At 59.2% G+C, this 11,418-nt stretch overlaps 1 protein-coding gene across 2 annotated transcripts; it reads right to left on the bottom strand.

Moving 5' to 3' along the window:
* Positions 1-2,257: 2,257 nt before the first annotated feature.
* SMARCD1 (SWI/SNF related, matrix associated, actin dependent regulator of chromatin, subfamily d, member 1) lies at positions 2,258-8,419 on the bottom strand. 2 transcript variants are annotated; one of them, XM_055697132.1, is made up of 14 exons: positions 8,232-8,419; positions 7,923-8,110; positions 7,192-7,248; positions 6,174-6,216; positions 5,966-6,088; positions 5,590-5,712; positions 4,980-5,096; positions 4,563-4,664; positions 4,317-4,478; positions 4,121-4,218; positions 3,549-3,684; positions 3,076-3,198; positions 2,733-2,834; positions 2,258-2,512 (listed from the first exon to the last, which is right to left on the bottom strand). In XM_055697132.1, the coding sequence occupies exons 1-14, from the start codon at positions 8,397-8,399 to the stop codon at positions 2,459-2,461; spliced, it is 1,596 nt and encodes a 531-aa protein (XP_055553107.1). In that variant the 5' UTR covers positions 8,400-8,419; the 3' UTR covers positions 2,258-2,458. The 2 variants fall into 2 exon arrangements, with proteins under 2 accessions (XP_055553107.1, XP_055553108.1); XM_055697133.1 differs by lacking the exon at positions 7,192-7,248.
* Between the last annotated feature and the right edge of the window lie 2,999 nt (positions 8,420-11,418).

Here is an 11,418-nt window from a genome sequence, read left to right as displayed (position 1 = left end):
TTCCCCAGGCACGGCCAGTGCTCCCAGCGCTCCCAGCTCGGTAAGCAACGCGGGGGCAGCACCGCAGGTGCGGATTTCTCCCCCGAAGCCAAGGTGAAGGAGCTCAGATCCCAGCTCTCGGCTGAAGTGGGAGCCGTGACTGCCGCTCCTCTCCCCCCTTCCCTGCCCAAGGCATTTTATCCCCCCCTCCTGCCCAAGAAGGGGGATTTTCACCCCCGGGCCAGCCCCCCCCCCCGCCCCCCAGCCTGCAGCAGCAGCGCTGCCCTTTCCTCCATCCCCACAGCATCTCCTCCCCTGCAACAAGGGCTTTCAGGTTTTCTGGGAAGCATTACATTCCCACTTCTATAAATAAGGCCGGGCGACGAGAGCGATTCGCCTCTCGCATAGTTTTAAATCCTCCTAACGTAAACTTTAATCCACTTTCCTTCAAAATTATGCCCGGCTCCCTTGGGGCTTGTAACGAGCTGTCACCATTCTGCAAGGCTGCAATGTGCAAACCGAGCTGCCTGGATTTTTGTCAGCAGCTTGGTCGCTGCCTTTCCAGTTTTGCTCAAGTTACTTCGCTTATTTACCACAAAAGCGCACTTTGCAGAAGGCGTAGCAGGCTCGCCAAGCCAGGAGATCCTTACATGAAAGGCCAAAATAGGAAGAGCTTTCTCCTGTCTCTTAACCCAGCTGGCTTTGTAAATAATCAACTGGAAAAAACCAAACGGGAGATAACCCCGTCCTTTCCCAGGCAAGCACGCAAGTGTCATCCACCGAGGCAGCTGCTGAAAGCGTGCTGTCAGCGCAGGAGGGAGGACAGCTTCCTTCGCAGGAGGCTTTTATTAAAACTGGGTGACGTCTACAAGGATACAGTACAAAAAAAAAAAAAAAAGAAAAAAAAAAAAGGAAAGAAAAAGAAAAATTTGGTCCATGGAAAAAACCATAATATTCAGTTAAGAAAAGCAGTTACTCTGCAACAGCTAGGTTTGCCTACGCAGTACTCAGCATCCTTCATGCGTGAATACCCTGAGGAGTCAGTGGGCTGCTTCACCAGCACCGAGACCTTCACCCCAGTACCACAGAGGAGCCGGTTCATAAGGGGGCAAAGGAGAAGGGACGGCGAGAGCCTATTACTCACGGACATGTAGTAACACAGACACAAGTAGGGCCACCCAGGCTCCCAAATCCATAGCCACCTTCCCCGCCACGCCGCGGCTGGCTGCGGGGAGGTCCGTCGGCATTACAGTCCCGAGCAGAAACACCGAGATCCGGGTGAAGAGAAGCCACTCTCTTACTCCTGACCACTAGTTCACTAGTAACTCATCCCATGAAGAGGCATCTGGGCTGTTACTCCTCACAGCAGAGAAAATCTACTTGTACATTCCTGAACCATGCTGGGCCTTAGGGCAGCCCCAGAATCTAAAATTTGACTAAAAACCACAGGAGCTTCAGCACGGGATCCCCTGCTAACCCGTGTCCGCTCGGAGATCCATCCGATCCCAAGGACTGTCCTGTTACACCCTCAGATCCACACGCAGGAGCTGCTGGTGCCCGCAGCAAGTGACACAGGATAACTGTCCCAAAGGAATGAGCCTACGCCCCCGCGCAATCCCACCAGGCGGTTGCTGCATCCCCCTCTCCCTGCTACAGGGAAAACGAGCAGCCGGGCGGTTTGCCGGGACCGCGGGTGGCTGTAGGTCCTCCGAAGCGCCGAGAAGTCTCACCAACGCTTCCACATCCCTGCAGCGAGCCGCTGCCTCGCCTCCCCTAGCACAGTCTGTCAAAGAATATGAAGGGAGCAGGGCAGGGGAAAAAAAAAAAAAAAACAAACCAAAACGGGACGAGGGAAGAAGCAATTCTCTACACAGACCAGTAACTTCCTCGAGGGAGAGGGTGACCGATGAGGCAGCCCCGTGCAGCAGCCCCCTCCGAGCGAGGGAGTGAGGGCAGGGAGGTATGTCAGCTCGTGGCATCCTGCCCGCTGCGTCTCCCGGCCCCTGGCTATAAAACGAGGCAGGAAAAAAGAGACCAGCCCCCGAATTCCCCGGATTTACAGCAGATCCAGGTTTCCCAGAGCCAGGTCTTGGTGCCACAACTAGATGCTAGTTGGGGAAGAACGGGCTGTGGGTTCTGAACGTGAGAAAGGCTCCGAGGCAGCGGTTGCACCGGCTACTGGGGACACTACAGGCAGCACGGAGTCACGGGGAGGCTCTCGGAAGCCTTGGGACTGACAAGGCAACAGTCAGGAAGAAAACCAGGTAGAAACGTGTGCTCAGCGGAGCCCGGCTGCTTGTCACAACCCCAGAAGACCCCAGCTGTCCTGGAGCTGCCCCAAGAGGGACAATGCCAGGATGAATAATGACGTGGGCCTCGCTGCCGGCGTGGGTTTATGTGAGCCTTAACGGCGTACTCTGCAGCTCTCCGTCGCCAAAAATAGCTGTGCTGCCTTCTGGCTGGGGAGGAGCGGAGCAGCCTATGTGTTACGGATTCCCAGGGCCTGCTCCAGTTCCTGCCGTCTTTGCTGCACCTGCAAGAGAAGCCAAAGGCGCAGCGTTAGCAGATTCAGATGGTGCAGTGCCACAGCGTCCCAGTAACGCGGGACCCAGCTGGAAAAGGGATGAACTCAAACTGGGACCGAGGGTACAAGCGAAGCTGAGCACCGCCGCTTCCCACGGGCAGTGTCCGAGAAGGGACAGGGACCCCAAGCTGCTGGGTAGGGAGGGGGACCCCTGCCCGGGGACACTCACCTTGGAGTAGAAGTATCGGCACACGGCTTCCTGAGCCCATGGCTGGAAGTAGAACTCAGCTCTACGCTCCTCTTCAGGATTCCCAACCACATCAGTCATTGTCTGGAGAGCACAAAGGACGGCAGTTCAGGGAGCGCGGAAACTCCGGCTGTGCTGAGCGAACCCGGGCCCCCTCCCCTTCCCTCAAAGAAATTTCACTACAGTCAGGTCAGGTTTTTACACCTGACTCCAATTCTAGTCTCGCTTTCCGAGCGGGAAATCGCCTCCCTCTCTCTGCGGGAGCTGGTTATAATGAGGGGAGCGTGTGACTGGATCCACCTTCCACACAAGAGAAAAGTTTTACCTTTAAATCCCGGCACTGGGACTGTAGCCAGTCGTTGATGAAGCCCTGAGGATCTCGGGCAAAGCTCAGCATGAACTCACGCTGTGTCTTCAGCTGGTTAATTGTCTCTATTGTTTCATGAATCTGAAGGAGATAAGCACAGCAACTAAACCGCTGAATAGGGGAAAAAGTCAGACAAACATCAAGGGACCCAACCCACCAGGCAAATTCTTATACTCCCCGATTGACTTACACCCATCGGGATTTTCAACTTCCAGTTTCCTGCTCTAAATATTACCGGTTTTCCCAGTGTTGGCTTTAAAATTGCATTTCCAGGTGATGCCACCTGTCTGTGAGCACGGCTGATCCCACCCCAGCTTCCCAAGGCACGAAAGAGCAAAGCTGAACCCCTGGCCTCTGCAGGGGTCACCTGCTCCAGGGACACATTCCCACCCAGCCGTGAGGAGGGCAGAGCTGAAGGGGCTTCTTCCCACCTTGTTATCCAGCGCCGCGATCTCCTGCTGGCTGGCTGTGGACAGCAGGAAGGAATTCATCTGAGTTTTCAAGGTATCGTCCACCTCCACGTCGATGTCATAGCAGGCTGTTTTCTTCTGGTCGTTTGGGTCAACACTAGGAGCCATCCACGAGAAAGAAGCCAAAATAATTAAAGAGCTCAAGAAAGCACCAAACCGTAGCTCTTCCGGGACTGACGCAGCATATGGGGTGCAGGCAGGGCCAAGCCGCGCTCGTGGTGGCGCTAACTTCGGCTCTGACACCACGCAGCGCAGCTCCCCGGCTGGCTTGGCAGCACGAGGACCCAGCGATTGCTCCATCTAAGCTACAAAAGCATAATGCAAAAAGGACAGCAGGAACGTGGGAGCGCCTGGTGGGAAAGAGGGACGCGGTAACGGAGAGAGGCGGCTGTTCTTGTACGTAGAAACAACGACAGGCGACATGGGAACGGCTGCTGAAAACCAGAACGTGTCACATCCCCTTCCTGTGCCAGCCTCGCCCATCCCTTCCGCTCTCCTTCCCAGAAATAGGAAGAGAAGTGGACCCGTCTCACCTGATCACGTGATTAATGATGATCGGCTCCGGGGGCATAAGCAACGCGTGAAGCCTTTGGGGGATCTCAGAGAACTTCATCCGCTGAGATTCAAATATCTGCGACGGAAACATGGGGCTGAGGGACGCAACGGGCAGCTCGGCGCCCGCCGACCAAGAAAAACCGCAACCGTCGCTCGTTCCGGCCGCCCCGTTACCTGCTGGAGGTATTTGTCACAGATGACATACTCCCGCTCGTGGGGGTCCTGCAGCTTGTGAGTCTTGATGTATTGCCACAACGCCTGGATGATCACCGGGCGCGTCTGAGTGTGAATCCCCAAGAGACGAGCCAAGCGGGGATCCAGTTTGAACTGGGGAGGCTGAAAAGAAACGCACAGAGAGGTGAGGTGGCCACAGCCACGGCGCACGGGACGTGCCCAGCGCTGTTACACCCAACATCTCACCTGGTAATCCAGCATCAGAAGGACAGTACAGCGCACGTTTACATCTCCCGGCCTCTTCACCTGGAAGCCGTCCGTCTCCTGAGTCGTCGCAGTCCTGTGCCACTGCACCAGGAGAGGGAATTTAGGAGCAGCCCCACACCCGGTCCCCTTTGCTCCTGCCGCTGGCCACCCAGTGAGCTTGCCAGTAAATCCCACCCACCTCAAGTTTGCCTTATTCCCACTTAGAAACAAGAGTTAATACATTCGTTCAGACCCCCAGCAAGTCAAGAGGAAAAGCTAAGATAAGAATTCAAGAGTTCCTGGCTCCCAGCCACTTGTTCAAGCCTTCAGTGCCCTCAACTCTCAAGTTACACAAACCCTGTCGTCTGCCGAAACACCAACCCGTTTTTAGAGGCAACACAGCAAAAAGCAGCTCACCTCTACCAGGTGATTGTCAGGGCCATACAGGTCTTTATCAAGTTCAATGACCAGAGATTTAAAGAAGGATGAGAACTTTCTTTTCTGCTTGGTGGCATCGTATTTGGACAAAGCAGACTGCAAGCAACACAGGAAGGAAAAGTGTTAGGACAGCAAGTTTCAGCACTCAAGCACAGCCACCGTGCACGACAGCGCTCCTTTGAAGTTCTGAACACCTAAATTCACCAACGTGTGCTTGAAAAATCAAGTTCCAAGTCAGAAAGTGAAAGCCTGGAGTTAAAAAGACGAGCTTGCAGGAATTCAATCGCTCGGCAATTACGTACAGTGCAAGCGCCCTGGTTCTCAGAGCCAGGGGACACAAGGGCCACTGATCTGCTCTCACCATTAATTCTTAGAGCTATAAGAACTTTGTATAACTCGTGTCCTGCCATGGGGACACCCATCGGTCTCCAAGCTGGGCTCTCGGTCTCGGCACCATCAGACTCCTTGGAAAACAGAGACGAAGGAGGATATCAAGCCCCTAGCTGTGCTCTCGGACGCTAAGAAACTGGTTTCATTGCCAATTCCAGATCCAGAAAGGCACCTCTGCAGCTGGGGATTTCACACTTACGTCTTCCAACAGCCGTCCTTCCACCCGGAGCTCCCAGGAGGCAACTGTCCCTTCACCATCCTCCGCATCAGACTTGGCTGGATTGAAGGTATTGGAGATAAAAATACGTAGCTTTCGTTTTTGCTAGGAGAAAACGCAGCGGCTCAGTGTGAATTCTGAAATAAAGGGCTGACCATCTGGCTTATGTTTTGCTAAAACTGAGCTTCGTGGGTTTAGCTGCCTCATATTCCCCACGCTCTACGTCCGGAGCATTAAGATTCCCAGCGTGCCACACTTACAGGGACGTGCCCCACGCTTCGGCACCCTCCTGCTGTCTTAACCAAAGCCAGAACCTCCAAACCTGGCTCAGGACCAGCAGAATGTGACCCTCCCCTACCTTAATGGGTCGCTTCAAGGCCTCCTGGATATCCAAGCGTTTCCGCATGATCGTCTGGTCCAGTTTTCTTTCGAAAGCCAGCAAGTCCATATAGGCCTGAGACTCGGGTACGAGTTCACGAATCTACACGACAATCAAGAATGCAAATCACCGCCGGCTCCCCCACGCTCCTCCAGCCCGTGCCGCACCACTGCACGGTGCCACTCACCCTCTGAGGTAGAATTTTGTCAGCCATCTTCTTCTTCTTAGCGCTGCGAAGGAAGAAGAGGCAGACACGGGCATGAAAATGGCAACGGCTTTCTGCAAATTAACCGCAGGCGCTCACGAAGGGAGCAAGGCGACGGCTTATCCTCCGGTTTAGTGTCACACGGTAACCCAGGGGGGACGTGCAGGGGGGCCCATGGGTGCTGGGAGCAGGGGGGGAGGTGCAGGGGGGCCCAGGGGTGCTGGGAGCAGGGGGGGAGGTGCAGGGGGGCCCAGGGGTGCTGGGAGCAGGGGGGGAGGTGCAGGGGGGCCCAGGGGTGCTGGGAGCAGGGGGGGAGGTGCAGGGGGGCCCAGGGGTGCTGGGAGCAGGGGGGGAGGTGCAGGGGGGCCCAGGGGTGCTGGGAGCGGGGGGGGAGGGGGCGTCAGGCTGTGCTGGGGGCTCCCCTCCCTGTGCAAAGCCACCGGTGGGAGAACTCGCAGCCTGGATGCCAGTCGGGGGCCCAGGTTCTCATTTTCAGGGGTGTCATCGTCCCCGTCAGCACAGTCAGGCTCGCTCGCCCCACAACCCCCCCCGCAGAGCTGACGCACCCCGCGGCGGTGCAGCCAGCCGATCCCTCCCCACCTCACGTTCCCTACGAGAGCTCAGAAAACAGGGTGCCGGCCAGCTGGGAAGGGCGCGCTGGCACACACCGCCTAAACAAAGTGGCTCGCGAGCCTCAATGAGCTTGAGATTGAATTTTCTAGGATTTGAAATCCAGGGATGAATTCCCAGCGTTACCGGAGCGCCACGTTACGCCGCTACAAACGTAACAGGGGTTCGCTCCTGTCAGCGGCTCCAGGTTATTCTTTTCTCTGCTGGACGGGTCTCCCGGAGGAGCTCCAAAGGCACCAGACATCCCTTTCGGCCGCCCAAGAAGCAGCAGCCAGGAGAAGCCCGACCCACCGACTCCCCCCAGGCCGTGCCTGACGCCGCTGCCCCCCACCCCGTACAGCCCCCGCTTCAGCGAGGGGTCACCACTCACCCTCCGATTCCAGGGGGCCCTGCCTGCACCCCGAAACCCAGCATCTCCCCGCGGGGCCTTTGGGGAGAGGCATCGTGTCTGTGCCCCCGCCTGGGGATGCCCTGAGACATCCCACTGCCCGGGTTGATCCCGGGATGCCCTGAGACCCCCCTGCTGCCCGGGTTTATCCTGGGATACCCTGAGACCCCTCACTTTATCCTGGGATGCCCTGAGACCCCCCGCTGCCCGGGTTGATCCCGGGATGCCCCGAGACCCCCCGCTGCCCGGGTTGATCCCGGGATGCCCCGAGACCCCCCGCTGCCCGGGTTGATCCCGGGATGCCCCGAGACCCCCCGCTGCCCGGGTTGATCCCGGGATGCCCTGAGACATCCCACTGCCCAGCTTTATCCTGGGACACCCTGATACCACCCCGCTGCCCAGGGGTGTCCCAGGATGCCCTGAGACCCCCAGCTGCCCGCGTCTATCCTGGGATGCCCTGAGACCCCTCACTTTATCCTGGGATGCCCCGAGACCCCCTGCTGCCCGGGTTGATCCCGGGATGCCCCGAGACCCCCCGCTGCCCGGGTTGATCCCGGGATGCCCCGAGACCCCCTGCTGCCCGGGTTGATCCCGGGATGCCCCGAGACCCCCCGCTGCCCGGGTTGATCCCGGGATGCCCCGAGACCCCCCGCGGCCCGGGTTGATCCCGGGATGCCCCGAGACCCCCCGCGGCCCGGGACACCGGCCCTTACTTGTGGTTGCGGTTGGGCACGGCCTGCGGCTGCACCTGCTGGAGCTGCTGCGGCGCCGGCCGCTTGCGGGCCTGGTCCAGGCTGGCCTGCGCCATCCCGGGCCGCACCGCCGGGCTCCCGCCGTAACCGGGCGGCCCCATGGCGGGGCCCTGCGGCGCCAGCCGGCTGCCCGGTAGCATTCCGGGGCGCTGCGGAGAAAAGAAAACCGGTCCAGTGCCCACCGGGAGGAGCCGGGGCCGCCCCCGTCTCCGCCGCCCCCCGCCCCGCCCCGCGCAGCGCCGGTCCCCGCCGGCCCCTCCCCCGCCTCACCGGGTAGGCGGCTCCCGGCAGCGGCGAGCGGTACAGGCCCTGTCCCGGAGCCGGGCCCATGCGCACCGGCCCGCCCGGCGTGCCCGGACCCAGCGCGCCGGCCCCGGCAGCGGCCCCACCGCCGCCGCCGCTGGGAGTAACCGACTGGAATCCCGCCCGCGCCGCCATCTTCTCCAGCACAAAGGGGAGCGGGCCGGAACCGGAAACAGCCATAGAGAGGCCGCGCGCCGGCCGCGCTAGAGAGGCACCGCCCCGGGCCGCCGCCCTCTGCTGGCGGGAGGACCGGCGGGGGGGCGGGGCCGCTGGCGTCCTGCGGGGGCGGGGCCGGGGGTTTAGGGGAGGGGCCTGGGGCAGGGGCTGAGGGTAGGGGGCTGCGTGGGAGGGGGCAGGGTCGTGAGGCAGGGGCCTGGGGCTGTATGGGAGGGGGCAGGTTCCTGGGGGCTGCTTTTGGGGTCCAGGTCCAGGACCCCTGAGGGTCCTGGGGTGCTCTGAGGGTGCACGGATCGTGTGTGCATCAGAGCCCTGAGTGTGAAAACCTGCGGCTTTTCCATTTCTTCCCACTATTTTGCTCTCATATGCGAGAGCTGCTCATGTCAGTGTCCTGCCCGGCTGCTGCCGTACCCCCCCCCCCCGGAACTGCATTGGCTGTTTTTGGCGTCCAGGTACCACCTGAGGGTCCCTGGGTTGCTCTGAGGATGCACAGATTGTGTGTGCATCCGAGCCCCAAGTGTGAAAACCTGCGGTTTTTCCATTTCTTTCCACTTTTCTGCTCTCATATGTGAGAGCTGCTCATGTCAGTGTCCTGCCTGGCTGCTGCCGTACCCCCCCCCCCCCCAGGAATTGCATTGGCTGTTTTTGGGGGCCAGGTACCCCCTGAGGGTCCTGGGGTGCTCCAGGGGTGCACAGATTGTGTGTGCATTGGAGCCCTGAGTGTGAAAACATGTGGCTTTTCCACTTCATTCCGCTTTTTTGCTCTCATATGTGAGAGCTGCTCATGTCAGTGTCCTGCCTGGCTGCTGCCATACCCCCCTGGGAATTGCATTGGCTGTTTTTGGGGTCCTGGTACCCCTGAGGGTCCTGCAGCGAACCGAGGGCTCGTGGATCACATGCATGTCGGAGCCCTGAGTGTGAAAACCTGCGGCTTTTCCATTTCTTTCTGCTTTTTCACTCCCATATGTGAGAGCTGCTCATGTCAGTGTCCTGCTGGTGTCCCCGGGAATTGTGTTGGCTGGTTTGGGGGTCCAGGTACCCCCTGAGGGTCCTGCAGCGCTCTAAGGACACATGGATCACATGCGTGTCAGACCCCCAAGTGTGAAAACCTGTGGCTTTTCCATTTCTTCCCAATTTTCTGCTCTCATAAGTGAAAACTGCTCATGTCAATGTCCTGCCTGGCTGCTGCTGTACCCCCCTGGGAATTGCATTGGCTGTTTTGGGGGGTCCGGTCCAGGTACCCCCTGAGGGTCCTGGGGTGCTCTGAGGGTGCACGGATCACATGTCAGACCCCCGAGCGTGAAAACCTGCGGCTTTTCCATTTCTTTTCACTCTCATACCCGAGAGCTGCTCATGCTGGTGTCATCTGGCTGCTCTGTAACCCCCCCAGGAATTGCATTGGCTGTTTTTGGGGTCCAGGTACCCCCTGAAGGTCCTGGGGTGCTCTGAGGGTGCACGGATCGTGTGTGCATCAGAGCCCTGAGTGTGAAAACCTGCGGCTTTTCCATTTCTTCCTACTTTTCTGCTCTCATATGTGAGAGCTGCTCATGTCAGTGTCCTGCCTGGCTGCTGCCGTACCCCCCCTGGGAATTGCATTGGCTGTTTTGGGGGTCCCGGTACTCCCTGAGGGTCCTGGAGTGCTCTGAGGGCGCACGCATCGTGTGTGCATCCGAGCCCCAAGTGTGAAAACCTGCGGCTTTTCCACTTTTCCACTCTCATCCCCGAGAGCTGCTCCCGCTGGTGTCACTGGTGTCACCGGGCTGCTGTAACCCCCCCGGCGCACGCTGCGGCTCACCACCCTCATGTCCCACGACGGCCGCGCCGATGCGACGCACGGCGGTGACAGATGGATGGGGTCACCTCTCCCAGCGCAGCCCGGCAGGATAACGGGGAGCTGCGGGAGATGACAGCTTGGAGGGGTCGGGGTCACCGCCTGCCCCCACAATGGGAGCTGCTGCGGGTGCCGGCGGCTGCGCTGGCTACTCACGGTGCCTGGCTGTAATTAATTTCGCTTCATTAACTCCCTTCTGGGCCTGGCTAGGTTATCTTGTTCCTATTCAAAGCCCACCCTGTGGCCTTTGCAGCACCAGCTCTGGTGCAGGAGGACCAGAATAGCTTTAAACCGGTTCTGGTTTAAATGCAAAACTCCCGTCTGCCATTTCCAGCGGCACCAAGGGGCAGCAGGGACTTTGGCATTTCAACGTTCCTCACCCACCGACCATTATTTGGTCCCCACGGGGTCCTGAGTGCTTTTTTGGATGCCCAGCGTTGGATCTGGCGCAGTACTTTTGCTCTTTGTAGCTGGAAATTTGTAGGACCCAAGCTGCGTTGCTGTACGGCTTTGCGCTACAGCCGCTAGTAGCTCAGTTCAATTAAAAGCAGGTGAAGTCAGGCTAACGACTCATTTCTGCCGGATCTCAGGTGTCTGTCCCAAACCCCAGAGTGTTGGAGTTGTCAAAGATGAGCAGCTGGGCATGTGTTAATTCTGCTGAGAGCAAGAGGCGGTTCCCCTCCTCCAGCCCGCGGTGTTCACGTGGCGGTGAGGACCCAGCAGCGATGCTGGGGCACCTCGAGGCATCGCCGCACCCCAAGCCATCATTGCACCCTGAGCCATCACCGCGCTAGCGCATTGCTGCACTCTGAGGCATTGCTGTGCCCCAAGCCATTGCTGTACCCCAAGCCATCACTGCGCTAGTGCATCGCCGCACCCCGAGCCATCACCGCACCCCAAGCCATCACTGTGCAAGCACATCGCCACACCCTGAGCCATTGCTGCGCCCCAAGCCATCGCCAAACCATCGCTGCACCCTGAGCCATCACCACACTAGCGCATCGCTGCACCCCGAGCCATTGCTGCACCCCGAGCCATCACCACGCCATCGCCGGCACCCCGAGCCATCGCTGCACCCCGAGCCATTGCTGCACCCCGAGCCATCGCCGGCACCCCGAGCCATCACCACACTAGCGCATTGCTGCA

Source organism: Falco cherrug, chromosome 19 (genome assembly GCF_023634085.1).
Source record: "Falco cherrug isolate bFalChe1 chromosome 19, bFalChe1.pri, whole genome shotgun sequence".
Lineage (NCBI taxonomy): Eukaryota > Metazoa > Chordata > Aves > Falconiformes > Falconidae > Falco > Falco cherrug.
Note: the sequence above shows the minus strand (reverse complement) of the source record. Positions and strands in the feature narration are given on the sequence as shown.

Bases quoted from the DNA above. Each gene is read 5' to 3' on its own strand.
- SMARCD1 (XM_055697132.1), bottom strand. From the start codon at position 8,399: ATGGCGGCGCGGGCGGGATTCCAGTCGGTTACTCCCAGCGGCGGCGGC. The intron at 5,713-5,965 runs GTAGGGGAGGGT...GTTTTCTCCTAG, and splicing joins CCTTGAAGCGACCCATTAAG to CAAAAACGAAAGCTACGTAT. The intron at 3,685-4,120 runs GTGAGACGGGTC...GATGGCTCCTAG, and splicing joins ATCATTAATCACGTGATCAG to TGTTGACCCAAACGACCAGA.